Source organism: Oenanthe melanoleuca, chromosome 4, assembly GCF_029582105.1.
Source record: "Oenanthe melanoleuca isolate GR-GAL-2019-014 chromosome 4, OMel1.0, whole genome shotgun sequence".
In the NCBI taxonomy this organism is placed as follows: Eukaryota; Metazoa; Chordata; class Aves; order Passeriformes; family Muscicapidae; genus Oenanthe; species Oenanthe melanoleuca.
In genome coordinates this window covers 64,493,681-64,513,655 of record NC_079337.1, presented here as the reverse complement: position 1 = coordinate 64,513,655, position 19,975 = coordinate 64,493,681, and the positions used below count along the sequence as shown (strand labels likewise).

At 49.7% G+C, this 19,975-nt stretch overlaps 1 protein-coding gene and 1 long non-coding RNA gene across 2 annotated transcripts; one reads left to right on the top strand and one right to left on the bottom strand.

The window, feature by feature from the left end:
* Positions 1–2,660: 2,660 nt before the first annotated feature.
* On the bottom strand, positions 2,661–6,043 carry LOC130252344 (uncharacterized). The gene is made up of 4 exons (XR_008840336.1): positions 5,967–6,043; positions 3,830–3,939; positions 3,051–3,134; positions 2,661–2,745 (listed from the first exon to the last, which is right to left on the bottom strand). It is a non-coding gene; the product is annotated as an uncharacterized LOC130252344 (long non-coding RNA).
* FOXI3 (forkhead box I3) lies at positions 5,658–8,839 on the top strand. Its single transcript, XM_056489809.1, has 2 exons — positions 5,658–6,354; positions 7,464–8,839. The coding sequence occupies exons 1-2, from the start codon at positions 5,658–5,660 to the stop codon at positions 8,051–8,053; spliced, it is 1,287 nt and encodes a 428-aa protein (XP_056345784.1). The 3' UTR covers positions 8,054–8,839.
* Positions 8,840–19,975: the final 11,136 nt, after the last annotated feature.

Sequence of the window (19,975 nt, the reverse complement as noted above, 5' to 3'; positions counted from 1 at the left end):
CAGAAATCAGTTACATCAAGAATTGCTCTCTCTTGCTGGAGAAAAACAGCAAATTAGTTTCACAAGGTCTATTTTCCATCTACACACACTCATTGGCATCAGTTTCATTGCCTCCCTTAAGAAGAAAATTAATAATTTGGAGATGCACCCATACATTTCTTGTCTTTAACAGTGAAGGGCTGAAAGTCCAAGCATCACTAAACCATTTGCCCAAAGCTTTTAAATAATGAGCCAGTATCAGCTTTCTTAGTGCTCTAAAATCCTCCCAGTGTCCCAAAATGAAAAGCCAGCACTAATGTCCCACACAATATGTTCCTGGTTCAGAGTGTTCTGAAATCCTTGGCTGTGAATTACCAGGACTGGCTGATCATAAAACATTTCATTTATGTGGTTGCTATTTAGCATAAGCTCTAGTTTTTAATGGAGCCCAAAACACTCTTTTGCCAGCACCTGAAACTAACACACTATCTGATTTTTTTCTGCCCCAGACAAATATGGAAAAGAAATACTAATTTAATACTCCTCCGTTTCCTTGTGGTGGTGCTGATGGCAGCCACTGCCTTTATCTACTAATAGTTTTGATTATTTTTACCTTAGCTGACCATAAATTTATGTTTTTCTGTTTCTGTTCCAGAGTGGAATTGGCTTATTCAGATGAATTAGGACCAAAAGATTTTGGGCTTTACCTTACCCTGTAGGAGTGATCACCAGCCCAGAGCACCAATCTCTACTTCAAATATCCCATTACACACAAAAAATCCATTTAAAAAGCACAGAGATGCTTTATTTCAGCCCAGGTCAATTTCTTGCTTTAGGAAGGAGGGAAGAAGCCCCTTGCTTGACATTCCTCCCAGAAAAGACATGACCCAATAGCACCAAGTCAGGCACACATCATTGCAAAGTGGACACTTTTACTGTTGCCAAAAAAAAAAAAACAAAAAAACAAAAAAAAAAACCAAACGAGGAAGGATTAAATTAATGTGATCAGAGAAGGATTTTTAAATACTTTTTATGAATCTTAAGCCCAAGGAGAGGCTGGAGGAATGCAGGGTGCTGAGAACTTCTGCAAACGTGTTTCCAAACCCCTGGAGCGTGTGCTTAATCCAGCCACAAACAGGTGACTTCCTTCTGTCTCCCACCAGGTTCCTTTTGCCCAAAAAACACAAAAGTCAGGCTTCTTTCCCAGTTATGGTAAAATCACTTCTGATACACAGAGTTACTGAAGCCTGGCCACATCCCTCAGTCCCTCAAAACTTTGAAATTCCCACTTGCAACTGTCTCACTCCCAAGGTGTCTATTTAATCCCACTTTTATTAGGAGCACAGCTCCGGGTGGTTTACAGGGGTTACAAACAATGAAGCTTTCATCAAAACTTGGGCTAATCAGTCACTAACAAGCTCTCACTCAGGAAGGGGCTAGGCAGGTCCAGCCTAAAGCTAACCTGAGGGGATAAGAAAAAAAGGGGGAAAAAAGGATTGGGAAGAGGGTGTTCTTCTCAAACCGGATTAGTGCCCCAGCCAGCCACAGAAACACTTGTGTGAGCACAGCAGCCAAAAAAAAACAGTGAGAAGTGGACACAGAGCAGACACTGCTCCTCTCAGCCAGGGGGTTTGCTCCCAGCAGCCCAAAGTGCTGCAGAAACTACAGCTTGTGATGAACTATGATTTGCTCCTTGCTTTGTGGCCGGGTCCAGGGGCTTCATAGATCTGCACTGAGAAAATATTAATATAAACAATCCAAAATGCTAACCCTCAGTTTGCAGCCTGCAGAGTTTAACAGAGACCGTGAACTCCAAACCAAACCAAGCCTGCTGTTGGTAGCCTGAACATCCTGGGATGAGGGCACCTCCCCAGGAAACACTGCAGTCTGAAAAATCAAAAAAAGGTTTGAAAACCTCTGATCTTATCATAAGGCAAGCTGGCAAAATTAGATGGCCAGAACTCCAGCCCAGTAGATGACTAGATACAGAGAGGAAATTCTCCTTAGGTAAGGGATAAAAATTACATACACAGAACACCCTTCATAAATTCACAGCAGTGAAATATCTATTTGACACCATCAGATATTCCCTGTTAGCCCTTTGCAGGACAAATCAGGGGTTGAGTGAAAAAAAAGAAGTGTTCTTACAGCATTTTAATAGGGAGGAATAGGGAGGAATATGCTAGGCTCTAAGGAAGGGAGGGATACTAGATCTTAAATTTAATTTGAGCTGCTCTTAGTCAATTTCTTATTGTTCTTGAGGGTGAAGACACAGGAGTACTTCAAGAGAAAAAATAATTTTTCCATCTTGCCTCTGAGGATGAAGAACTCATTCCCAATTTCACTGATCGCTCTGGAGAAAGAAATAAAAGAATTTTTACTGAGCAGATTTTATGTGGACCATGGAGTTTCCACCTTGCTCCTTGCCAGCCCTGGGGAAAAAACAAGACTGCAAATGCAGCCAAAACAAAGCAAACCTGCAGAAATCTGGAGCCATTGAAGGGATCCTGGTTTCTCTATCCTCCTGGTAAAGCCAATAGAAGCCAATATGGGCTGTTGTGTTCTGTTCCCCCAAAACATACCCTGTGACTAGAGCTCAGCATCCTTGGAAAACAGAGAGAGATGCAGGTGGGTGCAGGTATCTGTTCCCACTGCTGGGCTGGGTGCTCAGCTCTGAAGCACACACACCTGAGATCCACACAGGGAAGTGGAGCCTGTACCTACATGTTCAGAGGAGCAGGGCTCAGAGGCACAGCCAGTGTCCTCCTGCAGGGGTAAAAGTGCCTGCTGTGTGCACGACAAGGGCAGGCACAGCCCTAAGCCAACACTGGGGACAGCACCAGGCAAGGATGGGGAGGATCTTGCTCTCCTGCAGCACTTGGGAAGCCGTGAAACACTTTCCAAGGCAGCTGGGTGGAGAGGTTTGCACTTAATCCCAGCTCAACCCAACTGGAGCTGCCACGGGCTCCTCTACCCAGCACACCTCACTGCCCACTCACAGAGCCAACTAAGCTGCTGAAAGCCAGCCCCAGATCTGCTCCCAGTGATGGACAGTAGCCTCGGACTCTTACCTGGAAACTGATTTCAGTTTTGTGTTTCGCCACCTCTTGCCTGCTCCCCAGTGCTCCTCCAAGGCAAATGTCTCCCAGAGCTCTCTGGAAAACAGCAGCGTTTAGAAAGCAGAGAGGCAGAGAAAGCAGAGTGCTGGATCTCCTCATGCTCCCCTCATGCCTTGGCAGAAGGGAGCAGCAACAGGTCTGTACTGAGAGCTGCTGATGTTTCGAGGCAACACTGCACGCTGCTTGCAGGATAAATGCATTAAGAAAATTAAATGTTTTTACAGCCGTCACACCATCAAAGCTTTATTCTCTCCACTCTTTAAATTAAGTGTTGGTTTGCATATCCATGCCATTCCAGCTATGTAATAACCTCTCTAAAGCTATTTTTGTTTCACATTCCTTACTATTTGGTAAAGCAAGCTGGAGTTTTCTGAGGACACGCATTTTTATTAGAGCTAATTCAGCATTATTTTCTAACCCGTTTCCTTTGTTGGAGGCAGAGGAATCAGCTAAGGGAAGCTCGAAGGCAGCAGCCCGTGCCTGTGAGGGAAACTCGCCATAGCCGGGCTGTTCCTCTAGATGGCTCTGCCTTTGCCCAAAAACATCAAATCCCTCGAGCAAAAACCTCAATTTCGAGCGATACGGCGATACCACTGACTGCTCCTCTCCCTCCTGCAACGATCGAGGAGCTTTTGGCCAAACGGATAAACAGAGATTTTTTGTAATTTTAGAGAATAACATTTTCGGTTTAGCTCTTCAGACTCAGAGGGAAATGCTTTCCAAAAGTCTACCTGTTTCTTGTTGTTTAAATATCCTTTCTAGATGTGATTTTCCCATAAACTGCTTGGTTTGGATGCCTGTTGTCCCGTCTTCAAACTGCATTTTCCAGCGCGACCCTGCTCTAAAAAAGATGAGGAGCTGTTATAAATCTTAAACAGAAGGAAGTTGAGAAGGGAAAAGGCATCTTGTGAAACGTAATGAAAACTTTTCTCCTGCTGTTCTGGGTATCCAGTACACACCGAAAGCTTTTTCCCCAAGGGATGCAAAATAAAATCAGCAACAGCAACAGTGACAGCAACAAAATAACAACAGAAAAAGAAAAAAACACACACGCACACACGCACACACACAAAAACCCAAGAAAACAAAAAAACTCCAACAACCCCCCTCCCAAACGCCTCTCTTTATGATTAAAGGAGAAAACCCCAAATCCTAATTCTTTAATCCAATCACTTTTAAATTATTCTCTGTCTCAAGAAACGTTTGCTAATTTGTTTTAAAACGAAATACAAAGTTGAAAATCCTTCGGCTGTTATATCCCTTCTCAAACCACACAGGGGATGACCATTTGGGATTGGAGTCAGCTCGGGAAAGCTTCGCTGGTTTATGCGTGCTGTTATAACTATTTTACGGAAGACGTAAAATGCGAAGACTTTTCCCGAAAGTCCCAAAGACTTCCTCTCTGCCCCAAATTCTGCTGTCAGACCAAGACACCCGGCGCTTGCAGAGAGCACTTCGTGTATACACCAGGAAAGGGCATTTTCTGGCATTTTTACCAGCAGAACACTGAATAAAAACTCCATTTAAGAACGGGGGATGAAATGTACATCTCATGTACCTGGTATTTAGACAAAGTCTCTAAACCCTCCCGCACCACTGACCGTATTTTTGTTGTTACACGTGTGCTTTGCCCCGGACCAGAAGATTTGCCGGAGCTGGCCCCTGTGCAGATCCCGGGTGTCGGGATCGTTATGAGCACCGAGAGCTTTTCTCTGCAAAAGGATGTGCTTTCTGTCAGGCTGCCCCGGAGCACTATGGCGAAAATAACTTTTATTCACCAGATTTCGCCCCGCGCCCTCCAGCCCATTCCGCTGCGGTACGAGCGAACAAGGTGTTGCTGTTTGTTTGTTTGTTTGTTTAATTTCGGGTAATTCCTTATCCAAAGCAATTCCTTATCCAAAGTTAATGGACTGCGATCTCAGCTCTGGCTGCTGGGACACGGGCGGCAAAACTACGCTTCAAGAACAGAGTTTAAGCGAATTCCTCCCTTGGCGCTCCGTCGGGGGAGCCGCAGCGATGCTCATCCCCCTCCGACCTCAGCGCCGGGGCCGAAGGGATCGGGGGCGATGGCACCCGTGGGAAAGCAGCACGGCATCACCGGGGCAGCGCGGACAGCTCCGGGGAGGGGGCAGCGCTGGGGGGCGACCGGGAGAGACCCCCAGATGGGGGAGAGAGGGGGGACTGGCACAGCTCGGGGGGTGGGTCCGATGGGGGATGCTGCCCCCGCGCTGCCGGGAGCCAAATCCCTGGCGCCTCCCGCAGCTCCCCCGCCGGTCCCTCCCCCATCGCCGCTCCCGGGGCCCGGCCTTGCCCCCCTCCGCCTCCCCGGCCGCCGCCGAGCCGCGCTACTGGCTGCTCGCAGCGCGCCGAGCCGCCCGCCCAGCCCCGGCCCCGGCCGCGGGCGGGGAGTCGGGGCGCACGGCTGCGCCTATAAGGGCGCCGCGCCGCAGCCCCCCGGGAGATTTTGGTCCAGGGCCACCGGGGCCGCGGGGCGGGGGGTGTCGCCGGGAGAGAACTGGAGCGGGGGGGAGCGCCGGCCGCCCTGCATGGCCAGGGATTATGAGCGCCGGTGAGTTGCAGCAGGCGCAGCCCAGAGCCTCGGCGCCGGCGGCCGCCCCCGCGCCCCCGCAGCCCCGCAGCGCGCAGGAAGCCCCCGACATGGCCGTGTACTGCAGCGAGAACTTCAGCGTCTACCCCCAGCCCAGCCTGCACCCGCCCGGCGCCGCCGCCGCCGCCGCCGCGGCCGCCGCCGCCGCTGCCGCCGCCGCCGCCTCCTCGGGGCAGCGGGCGGGCGGCTACGCGCTGGGGGACTACGGGGCTCCCGCCAACGCCGGCTACCTGTGGGGCATGAACAGCCCCGCTCCCTACCTGCAGGGCCCGCCCGGCGCCGCCGCCGCCGCCGCGCCCTTCCTGCCGCCCGCCTCGTACGGCTGCTCGCGGGGCGGGCAGCTCGTGGGCTCGCCCCCGGCCCCCGGCTCGCCGTCGGCGGGCGGCGCGGAGCTGAGCTGGCTCAGCCTGGCCAGCCAGGAGGAGCTGCTGAAGCTGGTGCGGCCGCCCTACTCGTACTCGGCTCTGATCGCCATGGCCATCCAGAGCGCGCCCGAGAGGAAGCTCACCCTCAGCCACATCTACCAGTACGTGGCCGAGAACTTCCCCTTCTACAAGCGCAGCAAGGCCGGGTGGCAGAACAGCATCCGCCACAACCTCAGCCTCAATGACTGCTTCCGCAAGGTGCCCCGCGACGAGGACGACCCCGGTGAGGTGCCGCGCCGGGCGGGAGGGATGGCTGGGCGGCGGGGAGCGGCGGGGGGACACCGGCACCGCCGGGAGAGAGGGGCGGCAGCGTCCCCTGTCCCCTGCTAGTCGGGCTCTGTCCCGACATCGCGCTCCCGTCCCCTCGGGGCCAGCGCAGGGATGAGACCGCGTTTCTCCATCCCTTCTGGTAGGATGCTGTGATGAGACCGCGCTCCCCGCCTCGTCGGGGCTCCCCATCCCCTGACCCGGCCGCTGTGATGTGCCCGTCCCCGCTCGCCCAGCCCGGCCCGGCGCTGCCCCGCGGCAGGTGTAGGCGGGGGCCGGCCTGCCCAGCCCTCGCCCCGTCCCCAGCAGCCCGGGAGCGCCGGTTGTGCAAGGTCCGGCTCCTTGGGCCCGTGATTCACGGCTGCCCTCCCTGCCCGCCGCTGTCCGGGCCGGCCCCGGGGCGCAGCCGGTGCCGGCAGTGGGCGGAGGCGCGCCCGGACAGCGCCGGTCCGGCCCGGCGGGGCTGGGAGCGCCGGGCTGGAGCCGCTCGGGACCGTGCGGGGTCACTGCGCCCGTCCCGCCTGCGGGCAGGAGGCGAGTGGGGACAGCTGATGCCACCTCAGCATCTCGCACCGAGGCTTGTGCGAGGGGCAGCTTCTCTGCAGCCCCCGCAGCTCGGTGCTGCTGGCTTGCCGTGGAGTGCCTGAGTGTGCCAGCCCGCTCTCCATCAGCGTGTCTGTGAGCCACGGCCCAGGCACTGCCTTGCCACCCACTGCTGAGACGGCTGCGAGTGCCCCAGCTCCTGTGAGGCAGCCAGAGCAAGGGGAGCCCCTCTTCAAATTCTCTTTAGCTAGAGGTGCTGATCTGATTATACTCTGGTATGGGGAGGTTCTCCTCTTCTGTGTGGCCTTAAGATTCACTTGGGCATTGGAGGGATGGAGGTGGAAATGTCCTGGAGACAGGTTTTGGATCCATGTGCTGGACAGCAGAGGGAGGAGGAACAGGTGCAGGAGAGGTGTGGGTTCTGTGCCAGTTGGGCAAGACATGGATGCTGCTATCTGCCAGCAGCAGAGCTCACTGTCACAGAAGTTGACTTTCTCTCTTGTGTCTCCTGTTTACCATCAGGGAAAGGAAACTACTGGACCTTGGATCCCAACTGTGAGAAGATGTTTGACAACGGGAACTTCCGCCGCAAACGCAAGCGGCGCTCTGAGCCCAACGCCCCCGCGGCCGCCTCTGCCGCCTCCTCCCTGGGGGGCCTGAAGGCCGAGGAGGAGCGACCCATCCCAGCCACAGGCAAACCGTGTGGAAACAGCCCACCCCCAGAGCTGGACCCCTCACCCTCTGCCAGGGACCATCCCAAAAGCTCCTCTCCCTCCAGCATCATTTCATCCACCCCCAGCTGCCTCAGCACCTTCTTCAGCGGCATGAGCTCCCTGAGTGGCGGGGGCAGCCGGCTGACGGGGGGTCTCAGCAGCGACCTGCACCACAGGAACTTCTCTGCTGGACAGCTGAGCAGTGGCACTTTCACCCCTTCCAGCAGCTCTTCTCAGGAGGTGCCTTCCCCAGACCAGCTGCAGCGGGTGGCGGGACCTTCCCCTGCCTACTACAGCTCCTTCCACCCCAGCAGCAGCAGCCAGGGAGCCCAGTACAACCACTACTACAACTTCACAGTCAACAGCCTCATCTACACACGGGATGGGACAGAGGTGTAGGGTGCTGGGGCAGCGCTGCAAAGGGAATGGCAGTTGGACCGTGCGCTTTTGCAAACAGCATTTCAACGTGGACACTTCCCAGGAGTTCTTCCAGGACTACTGATCTTCTCACCTTTCTGAATAAGAACACCCCTTGAGCACCAGCAGAAGGCAGATGTGAAGTTTTTTCCCCATCCGGGAAAACGTTAGGTGGTGTAGATTGTTTGCCATCTAAATTCTGCAAGCGTGAACTGAATTGTTTTCAGAGGTTTCTAATCCTGAATGTAGAACAAGAAGTTAAAAAACCATAGCCATAAAGTGGTATTGGCAAGAGCCAAGCGTAGACATGCAGTGAGTCTTAGAAGAGAGCAGGAAAAAGAAAATGAAGAGATTTCTTATGAAGTGCCTTGTACAATGTGTTAAAAAAACTCTTCTACCAGCCATTGCCTCTGTAAGCCCTTGCTTGTGCCCTGATCCTGCAATATGCAATGCACGGGGGAATATCCTGTATAAACACCCACCCAAAACCTCCTCAAACACATGGAGGGTCTTCCTGTGTCTGGCATATTGTACAGCAGGGCAATGTCTTGTAAAACAATCTTCTTCTTCTGAGCTTAGTACCAAAGATAACTCTAGCCACGCAGCTTTAGCACAAGAATAAACACTGGGGTATTTTTATACATATTTGTACGTAATGTAACTCTTCTGTACATACGTTTCTATGTGGTTTTATATTTGTAAATTATGCTCTGGAGCTGTACTTATTTATAATGTGTTTTAAACTTTGTTAAAGTTTATTTTACTTTGTTTCCCCTCTTTTTGTTGTTTTATTTGTTTTGAATTTTTTGTTGGTTTTGTTTTTGTTTTTAGTGTATTACTGAAACTTTTCAGGCTGAACAGCTGTTGGGAATAAAATATTAACAATTGTTAGATATTGGCCTGCTTGTTCATCAATATGTTTGAAGTATTTTAAAACTCTGTGGGAGGCAGGGTTCTTTTTCATATCGTTTGAGATAAAAGGTGTAAAAATTTATGAAAAGCTTCATCTGCGCAGTAGAGCAGAAAAAAACTCGCTTTGCTCCCATAAGAGACACATCTGAGCTGGTGTGCAGTTTCTTGGAGTCTCACTGTGCAGTGTGGGCACTCTTTCGTTTTTGTTTGTTTGTTTTTCTCAACGGTCTGAACTGTCCTTTTTCAGCCCGATTTGGTAAAAAAAATAAAAACAGTAAAAGAGGCGGGACTGGTTCCCGCGCGATGCCAGCTAGCAGGAGGCTCGGTCCCTTTTGCAAATCAGTTTCTGTGTTGGGATTGCACCTGCTTACACTGCCGGCCAGTGAAGAGGTGAGAGCAGTCGGCCAGAGGGCCAGGCAGCGCTTCTGGGAATCCTTCCTGATTTCCTGCTGCTGGGAAAGGGGAATCCATCACCCATGATGCTAAACTATCAACCCCTCATTCCTGCCGTTTTCACGAGCTGTTTGCTGGGGGCTGTGTGCAGCCAGAGCATAAATGTAAGTGTCTTCATGAGGAATGTAGCATCCACAACGAAGTTAAGCATGAAATTGCAGCTGTTTAACGTACAGTGATTTAAGGCCATCCCTGCAGGCTATTCAGAAACAAAAGTGTTGGCAGCGCCTCTGCACTGGCTACCTGCAGAACGTACAGGGCAGTGATGCAAGACAAACCGCTGGCCTGATCCAAAATATAATGAAGGCATGACGAAACATCAGATGACTTCCATGTGCTCGGGATAGGGAGCAAGGACTTGCCCCGGCACTGGCCGGCCGCCCTTTGTGCAATCGCTGGGACCAGTGGGCGGGTGGCAACTCCCGCCTCTCCCCCTCCCCCGCGCCCCTTCCCAGCGCAGATACCATCTTCCTGGCTTTAGGGGTAATTCCTCCCCTTTTTAATTCCGTCTCAGGTGATGCAGTGGCCGCGATAATGGGAGGGAAAGGGCAGACTAACATAGGAGAAGGACGAGGTGGTCAGTCTTGTCCTGCTTCAATCCCACCAGGTGTGGAATAGCTTTATTTGGAGTTTGATTTGCTGAGTTTGATCTAAGAGCAGTTGAGGGATTCCCAACACTTCTGAAAGATAAAGATACAGTCCCTAAGTAAGCCAGGAACTGCATACTTGTGTATCTAAGTGACCACTGCCCCCCTTCTCCACGTTGCCAGCCTGCTCTCAGACCTTAGGAAGCTTTGAGCCAATGCAGGACACTCGTGTGTTTTTTTAAATTTACCTTCATCCATCAGCAGTATCTCTGCAGGCATTACCCATAAATGTTCGAGGATGCAGAACCAATGGCAAGTTCACGTTGCCACTTCAGCTGTATGTTTCTGCACAGCACCCATAAACTTTTGCTCCTGATGATCTCAAATCTGACAAATTTGTATAGCAGGGTGGTCTGCACCTGGCAGCACGTCCTCAGCAATATATCCCGTGGCTCAACAGGGTTTGTGCCACTTCAGTTGGCAGGGGCATAGCCAGAACCTGCCAGAGCAGAAGCAGGTAAGTTCTCCAGCCCTGTCTTGAGGGACAGTGGTGGGCTCAAAGGAGGCTTTGGCAGGTCTGACTGTCCCCAGTGCACCTATCCAGCTACAAGCACCAAACCCCAATTGTTCCAGGGAAAGCATGTCCTTAGCTGGAACCAGGGAATGTTCCAGCTCCTTCTACAGAGAAGCTACCCCGGTGTGCTCAAGGGACATTTGAGAGGAGATTTCAGCAGATAGGCACCCAGTCTGCAGAGGAGACAGGGAATGAGCTAATGGCAGCCTTTTAGATTTCCTTTTGCCGTTGAAAGAGACTTTTTTAGCAAATCTTGGGAGCGGGAGGGCAAGAGGATTGAGTTTAATGAAAGGCACTTAAAAGCAGCAGGGCTTTTGTCATGGGTTTAGGGATTTACTGAGACACCCCGATTGAAGGAGGGGGAAGACAAAGGCAATTAGCCTGCTGTCCCACCCTGAGAGTCCGCACTCCCCTATAAATGCCAAGGCCATGCCTGGATTGGGCAGTTCTCCATGACAATGAGCCTCTCCCAGCCCGGCTCCGGCGATGGCTCAGAAGCCCGGGGCATTGCCCGCTCCCAGGCAAGGCTGCGACAATTGTCCTTCCTTAGGAGAACGGCTCAAACCTCAGGCTTTCATCCTGTCTGCTCTGGCAGCTGTGGGGATCACCCAGTAAAATATGTCCTTTACATATTACAATATGTCCCCTGGCTTTAGGGGAGCAGTGATTTCGTGCCGATTAGCTGCTAGCCCAGGATCCCAGCTGCTAGTCACTAAAGTTAAGCATCACACGAAATCTCATCTTTGCTTGTTTTCTCCACTCTTTTTAGGCATCCAGGGATATGCCTCCCCACCTGCGGTACCTGCTGTGTGCCGTGCCTGTGCAGAAGGCTTTAATGTACTTTTCTTTTTTTTTTTTTTTTTTTTAAATGCTGATTTTTCCTAAAATTTTTTAGAAATAATTCAAATGGTACAACAGTGTTCTAGGAAACTACAAGTATCCCTGCCCTTGCCCTCTCTGTATTTCTAGAGATTAAAAAAAAAAAAAATCCTCATCAGACTTCTTGAGATAAAGCCCTACAAACCCAGCAGCTCTCACCTGACTGTGACTGTGATATACCAAAATTCTGCCCAGCTCAAAAGTGGGAGCTGGTCCTGTCAGTCTTGTTCTGATAGCACACAAAATGAGAGGGACAAAGACTCATGTTGTAGCTTGACCAAAGAGAGTCAAGATGAGAATCAGGCCTGGCTGATAGTCCATGGGTGGCTGACACCTCAGCTAGAAAGAACTGTGCCAGATGGAGACTGCAATCATTGGGAAATTGTTGTTTCTCTTCAGTTTTTGGAGAGTAAAAAGACTAATTTTATTTCCCTGTTAGACAATCCCTTCAAAATTAATTTTTGTTCCTATTTTTTTTTTCTGATTGCTGAAAGAAGGAAACCATGAATTTGCCTTTTCTTTTTTGTCCTGTTTGGCAGAAATATCCATCAAGCTGAATTTCAGACCCTGTTCCTCCCCCACAACATTTTCTATTAAAAAGAAGGTTGATGGAATGTTTTTGACCAAATTACTGAATGCAATATTCACCTGGGTAAGGTGACGAGAATTTGCCCCTCAAGGAATAACTGAAGTGTAATGTAAAACATCAAAGGTGTGATTTTTTTTTTTTTTTTACCTTATACCTGAGCTATCTCTGAATCATATCAAATAATCTTCTCGTTTCATAACACCATACAATGCAGGCTAAAAGTGTATGTGATCTGCTTTGTGTGCTGCTGAATGGATGATTAAACTGTCTAACCTGAGGGATAGTCATCCAGGGCCTGCCTCAAACACAGTGAAGTCAGGGAAAAGACTCCCACTGACTTCAGAGGGCTTTGGAGCAGCCCCATAATCAGCCAGCCTCTCACACACTTCAGGTGGTGTCTGTGAGACTGCCTGGGGACACGTAAAAGGAGCTAAAGATTGCACATTTGTGAAATGAGAGTTGTAGGCACTTGGCAGCCCCAGGAGAGTAAAAGCTTGGAATTGTCTCCCTGTCCACCCCAGCTCCTCAGATCATTTCCCTTTTCCTGCCACCTCTTGTGTCTGAGATTTATTGACAAAGAAAAGCTCTCACTACACAGCCCATCCACGTGTGCCACAGCAGTGACAAATCAGGTCAGGACTGGTGGGGAATCTGCCTTCAGACCCTTGAAGGGGTGCTGGTTTTATGTCTAATTAAAGTAAATAGCAGAGCTGAGCTGAGCTGGGCCATTTCCCTCCCAGGCCAGTTTGGAGGGTGGCAGAACCCCCACCACGCCCCAGCACTTCAGGTTCTGCACAAGGAGGGATCCTGGAAGACACAGGGGCTGTGCCTCAACTCCAAAACAGTGGAGGGAGTCAGAGTGAGCACAGAGCAGAGCCAAGTTTGGGCTTCCTTCAGCAGGGTGAATGGTACTCAAACAGGGATAAATTACATTCCCTGTGTGTGGAAATGACATTTACACTCATGTAAGTGTTCCTCTGGTCTAGACAATGGACATCTGATGAAGCTGTCAGACAACAGGTTCACAGCAGACCAGAGGAGGAGGAGGAGGTGCCTTACAGGTGATGGAGATACCCTGGGATCTCCTCTCCTTGATTCAGGAGACTGGGTATCAACCTAAAAAAAAAACTTGGCTAAGGCAGGGCAGATAAGTTGCTCTCTGCAGCTGCCTAAAGAGCTGATTTAGGGCAAGCTTTTAGATTCCCCCAGGGCAGTAATTCATGGATATCTGCAAGTATGGGACACCTGTCATGTGGGGCTGTGTATCTGGTTACAAACAGTACAGATGGATGTTTCAAAGCAAGACACAGCCCTAATCCATAGGTGAGCATCTTCTGTCATGGGAGAGGAAAGCTCCTGCTAGGGAATTTCTTTGAGGTGGAATAGGAAGTTTTGATGAGCTTTTTTACTCTACTTATTTTATTCCTATTCATACACTGCTGCATCTGTGCATGCACCTTCCAACAATGCAACATGATCAGGGTATTCTCTCTTGCCTGCTGCTAGAACTGCTCATGAAGTGTAAAGCTTTTGGATTTAGTGACCTGCTGAGCCACTTAGAGGTTCACAAATCAATGGGAAGGGATTCATCCAAGGATGCTGAAGGAGCTGGCAGAAGAGCTCACCAAGCTTCTCTCCATCATTAACCATCAGTCCTGGGAGGTCCCAGCTGGACGTGCCAATGTGACACCAATCCAGCAGAAGGGCTGGAAGGAGGATCCAGGGAAGTACAGGCTTGTCAGCCTGACTTTAATGCTCAGCAAGGTGATGGAACAGATCATCTTGAATGGGATCACACAGCACATACAGGACAGGCAAGGGATCAGACCCAGCCAGCAAAGGGTTTGGAAAGACAGGTCCTGCCTGACCAACCTGATCTCCTTTTATGACCAGGTGTCCTGCCTGGTGGATGAGGGGAAGGTTGTGGATGTGTCTACCTGGACTTGAGAAAAGCCTTTGGCACAATCTCCACAGCACATTCCTGGGAAACCTGGCAGCCCAGGGCTTGGCACAGTCACTGTCCCTGGAGGTGTTTAGGGGAAGATTGGATGTGGCACTCAGTGCCATGGTCTGGTTGACACGGTGGTGTTCAGTTATAGGATGGATTTTATGACCTCAGGGTCTTTTCCAACCTAATTCTGTGATTTTCCAACCTGTTTCTGTGATTCTGATTTCAGGGAAATACTGTTTCTTATTTATCCAGTCTGCTCTCCTATTCTTCCTGAACAAGTTGTTTGTGAAGGGCAGCCTTGCTGGAGATGGCAGGAGGTGAGAGCTGAAATTTTCAGCTCCACTGTCCCCAGTGCCTGGGGCAGCAGTTTTGAAACTGAACTCAAATCATTATTTGGTCAATAGCATCAAACCATCAGGTGTCTCAGTGGCAGAATATTGAACAATCTTTGCTGGGCAGCAGGAGAGCAGCACTCCTGAGACAGCTGTGGTGAGATGCCCTGGCCTTGCTGAAGCTTCATTGGGACCCTCCTTTGGACCAGAAATCATCTTCAAGTTCAGGGAAACAGATTTACATCCTGGTTAGGAAATGTGAATTTGTGGCTTTCAGAAGCAAAGTGAAAATAAACCACAGTCTCTTCAGACAGAGCTGTCAGCTCATGAGAAGGGTAGGGGGGAATTTGTCCCTGCTGGCATGTAAACCCATGAGAGCTGGTGGGGAGCAGCTGGACTCTGTAGCTCAGGCAGTCTGTGACTAAACATGGGCAGGGTTTGTCAAAAGATAATAAAAGCTGTCATACATTGGCAAAGAAAAATTAGTGTCTTCCTCCTCTCTAACATTTGCTCCTTATCCTTGGCAGCAGGTGGGGAAGCAGACCTGACAAGAAACCAAGGAGACCCTTGAAGGAATCAGGGAATGTGTTTATTGTAGTGGAACAAGGAGCAGTATTTATTTTCACCATCCCAGGCAGGGAATATGTGAGCAGTGGGAAAACCACAGCAATGAGCATGTCATGAATGTTAAGGTCACTTAGCATAACTCTGAATGCTGTTTTATTCCAGACAGCAGCTGCTGGTCACAGTGTGAAACCTCATTCCCTACCCTGAAAGGTGACAATCTGAAGAGACAAGTATGACTGGGGAAGTGTTACAGGCCCTGTTTTACTGCAAGGGGTCAAGGAACATCATGGGAAAGTGATTTGTTAAAGGTCACACAGTGCTATGGCAGAGTTAGGTGTCAAATCCACGCTTTGCACTGTCTCCATCACTGCACTGTCCCTGCTGAGTCAGCCTGAAACACTCTGGCATGGCTCCAAACTCATCCTTCCTTCATGCTGTTACAGGAAAGCAAAGAATCCCAACATTTCTTGCCTAAATCTTATCTGTAGTGGCTTTACACAGAGGCATGGGTGCTGCTGGGGAAATCCAGGAAATCCTGCAGCATTTAATCTTCCTCCCTCCAAACCCCACCACTGACCTGCACATCCAGACACTGGTTCTCTCCCAAGGGATCCTTGTAGGATGTAAGACCTGGTCTTACCACAGGACAGCAGCTAAACCTGCCATAAATAATACCAGCAGCTGAGAACTGCAGTAGCCAGAAACTTGTGATCCCTTTCATTACAAATCTGCCCAGGTTTTGCAGTGAGAACATTTAGTTTGCACACCACAATGTTAGAGGAAAGGGTTAAAATGCCTTATGAGCTGAATCCTGCTCTGGAGATCTGATAATCTAATTACAGCAGTTCAGGTCCCTTCTCTACCCCCAGTGCAAACCTCTTTGCATCCAGGAGTGATACCAATCTGATTCCACCCAGTTTGAGCTCTCTCCAAGCAGCAGCCTTGCTTGCACTTGTGCAGCTCCATGAAGGCACTGCAACGCTCTAAGAACATCCATTCTTCCTGGTGCTGGGGGTGGAGGGATATTTTCCCCCCAGTTTTTGGTGGACAGATGAGCTCCTGGAATCTTGTGAAATGCTTTGGATGCAGGAATGCTGCATTCCTCCTTGCCACTAGCAATCTGTTTCACTAGAAGTAAAAGGATGCCCAGGGTTTCTGTGAGGAGGGTGCTGGAAGAAGAAGGAAGGATGACTTCTGAACTCTTTTCCTGGCCAAGTCACCATGACTGGATCCTCAGCTGCTAGGAGGTGTTGGCTCAATAAATCTAGGAAAAGATTTCAATTTGCTGCCCCAGCTCCCTTCATGTCAGACATCCAGGTGTGGCTCTCTCCCTGGGCTCTCCTGGCTGTGCACAGCCCATTCCCCTGCTGCTGACAGGACCTGGCCACCTCACTCACGTACAGACCCCACCTGCAGACACCTGTGACCCAGTGTTTTACCTGCAAGCTGCATCCTGCCCTCCCTCCCTGCCCTCCCACATGCCTGGCTCTCACATCCTCACCAAAACTCCCCAACTTTTCTAACAGTGGGATTGGTTTCACCAGCTTCAGGTGTCTCCGGCACAGAATGTCAGATGTCTACATCTGAGCTAATCACCCTTTGAACTGATAGAGAAATTGGGGTGGTGCACTTTTCTTTTTTAACTTTTTAGGTTTTCTTTAGGAATGGATTAACTTGTCCCTAGATCCCTACTGCCAATGGAGAGATTTGCTGTAGTTGTGGCTCAGTTCCCTCTCCATTGTAAAATAAATATGATTAAAGTAATCAAGGGTATGAAGAGCAGGGAAATAATTGTACTTCACCAGGCCTGGCCTTCAGAGCATGCTGCTGCAAGGTGGGATGTGGAGGGAAGGAGGGATTAAACAGGGTAAGACAAACTCATCAGGAGCCATTCATTCCTTGCACTGCCCATGGATGAGTTCCTTTTTTCTTTTGCTCTGACACCTACAGGAGCCACTGTGTTTCTCCAATTGCTGAAGGAATGAGGCCAAGTCCCTGTTCTGATGCAAATTCCTTTGGATGCACCCTGCCATTCACAGTATGGACAACTTCATTTTCTCTGAAAGCAGCACAGGGAGCCACGCTGTGCCCAGGGTGGCTGAGTGACACCGAGAAATGGGATGCAATGGCTCTGATTGTGAAATGCTGCCCAAGCAGTGAAGAGGAACAGCCCACATGGACCCTCCTGACCCGGGAGCTGCTCCAGTTGTCTCTCACTGGAAGGATGCAGGCAAATCTGCCCAGTGCAGGTTTTCCACTGGCATTGCTGCTTGGAGCCTGTCAACACCAGCCCAAAGAAGTGAAGGGAAAATCTCCCTCTTCCTTGCCAGGGCCAGTGGGGGAACTCTGTGTCTTCCTCCACTCTCCTCAAGGTTTTCAATCTTCAAGAAGATCCTCCCAGACTATCCTTTCACATTATGTTTTCAAAACCTGGGGTAGAAAAATCAGGACTGGGCACACCAAATCACATTTGGACTTAAAACACTTCTGGGTTTAAAAAGTTTTTCCAAATATTAATTGTATTTCTAATCCTAATACCTGCATTGAAATGTGTTAACTTCAAAAATCTTTGTTATTCTTAGTATTCTTACATTGAAATGTACTGTATTCTTTAGTATTCTTTAGTATTGTATGTATTGTATTAATGTATTAATGTACAGTATTCTTCAATATTCTTACATTGAAATGTACTGTATGTGTTAATTCCAAATTATTTTCTTTTGCCATAATCTTTTTCAAGTTTTCCTGCTCAGGCAATAAATCCAATTAGGTCCATGCATGTTAGTAGAGAGCCAAATTTAATTTTCAACTCCAGACATTCTTTTCCTTATTTTTCTTTCCTTTATTTTTATATTTTAATTTTTTTCCTTTCTACCTTCTTTGGGTTTTTTTGGTAGTTTTTCTTTTTTCTTCTTCATATTCCTTTCCTTCCCTTCCCTCTCTGATCCTTTACAGCAGTTACACAGTACCTGGACTCTGCTCCTCTGCACGTTCCCCTTTCTTGTGTAGGCTGAAACTGCTGGAGGTAGAGGTGTGGCAGTGATGTTTGATCTTATTTCACATTAAAACTCTCCCATCCAGGGCTGATCCCCCCCACGCACTCCTTCACCTTGAAGAGCATCCCACTCTGCCAGTGCTCTGCAGGAGCCAAGAGGCAGGGGAGGGTAATGCTGTAAGTGGGGCTGGCAGGATCAGTCCTGGAGCAGGCTGCCATCCCCACAGGGCATGAAATCTGCAGCCTCCTCCGAAATAAAGGTGAACGTGATGGCACTGCCTGTAGACAGTTCATGCCTCAAAGCATATTCTGGTTCCAGCTGGGGATGAAACCTCACCAGAGGCAGGATTTTTCCTGGAAAAACTACACAGGATACTCCCTCTGAGGAGCCTGTGTTGTCTCTGTTCCTAGGAGGGCAGAATTAGGCACCAAAGAGCACCTTAATCTGCAGCCTTTTGTCTTCCCAAATGCAAATTAATGGGAGTTATGCAGTGAGTGTTTATATAAAGCAGAGAGGCACTTGCTGTGTGTTAGGGACTAACAAAGATGACTCAGGTGTGAGGAGCCTGCACTCCCTGAGCTGGCAGGCAGGCTGCAGGATTGTCACTGATGCACTCACTGGGATCTAAGCAGATCCTTCCTCTGAGTCACTGTAGTGTTACAAACACTGAAGAGTTTCCTCACAAAGTGTTTTGAATGTCACTAGATGGAAACAGCACTTCAGACCCCTTTTCTGCTGCCCATCTCTGTGACTGGTCATTTATTAGCTCAGGTCTCATCTCCAGGAGCTCACAGGGACACCCAGTCCAGCCAGGCAAGCTGCCCACTGCAGACCTCTCCAGGGAAAGCACAACCCTCTCTCAGTCAGGTCTCCTCTCCCACAGGACTTCTGGGCACTTGTCCCATGATGGAGGAGCCAGCAGCTCAAAGGAGAAAGCTGGGAGCAGCAAACCTTGGGATGCTCTTTACGTGGCATGTCTGTGCTGGGGGCAGATAGTGGAATCACAGAACGGTTTGGGTTGAAAGGGACCTTAAAGATCACCCAGTTCCAGCCCCTGCCATAGACAGGGACACCTTCCCCCAGACCAGGTTGATCAGGGCCCCATCCAGCCTGGCCTGGAACACTTCCAGGGATGGGGCAGCCACAGCTTCCCTGGGCAACCCATTCCATGTGTGTCTCACCACACTCACAGTAAAGAATTTCAGATTTAAGTGGAAGAGAAATAAAATTCTCTGCCTGTGGAGAGTCACTTAATGGGCAGTATCCATAGCAGGGAAAGCAGGAAAGGTCATGTCTGTTCCCAAGGCATGCAGAGGTCACCCAGCCCCATCTGACCACAGGAGTGTAGCTGGAGCAGCCAGTCCTAGGCCTGGTCCCTCTAGTGCCTTTGAGCTTCCCTCTGAAGGTTCCCAGTGGAGGCCTCCTCTGTGGTGTTTCATGGGCTGCTCACTGGCCAGTGGAGGAACCAAATTTTGGCTCCTGTGGCCACAGGTACCACCATCACCCCTGGTGAACACCCAGAGACCAATGCTTCTTCAGTCCCTCTTTCACCAGCAGGTTATACTGGGGTATTTGGACATGGAAAAGACATGGACAGTTGTGAGAAAAAAAAATCACCAAACACCTTTTAAAAATATCAGGGAGTGAGTGAGACATTCAGAGATTGATTCAGTGTAATAGCATGGCAGACAAGCCAGAAACATGACCAATTCCTAGAGGTGTGAAGAGACAAAGACAGGGATGAGATACAGAGGATAGTGTTTGTAGCTACAAAACTAAATACAATCAGCTGAAGTAGAGTGGTTGCTCCCTAGCTCCTCCTTTTCTGCTATTTGTGGCAAATTTAATGACAATATTTGCTAGAGACACAAAATGGCCCACTGGGAGAACACTGAAGGTTTCCAAGGAAGAGTGGTTTGTGTACCTGCTCCTACCTCTTCGAATCATTTGGCATTTGAAATCACCTCAGTGAAAAACAGCCTGCTGTATATCTCCAGCTTTCTGAAGGTCTGTGGCTGTTTTACTCTGCTCTGCTGCACCCATTCTGAGCACAGGAGTCCTTTC

Excerpts from the sequence above, each read along its gene's own strand:
- FOXI3 (XM_056489809.1), top strand. The coding sequence starts at position 5,658 with ATGAGCGCCGGTGAGTTGCAGCAGGCGCAGCCCAGAGCCTCGGCGCCG. Across the intron at positions 6,355-7,463 it reads CCGCGACGAGGACGACCCCG|GGAAAGGAAACTACTGGACC; the intron begins GTGAGGTGCCGC and ends GTTTACCATCAG.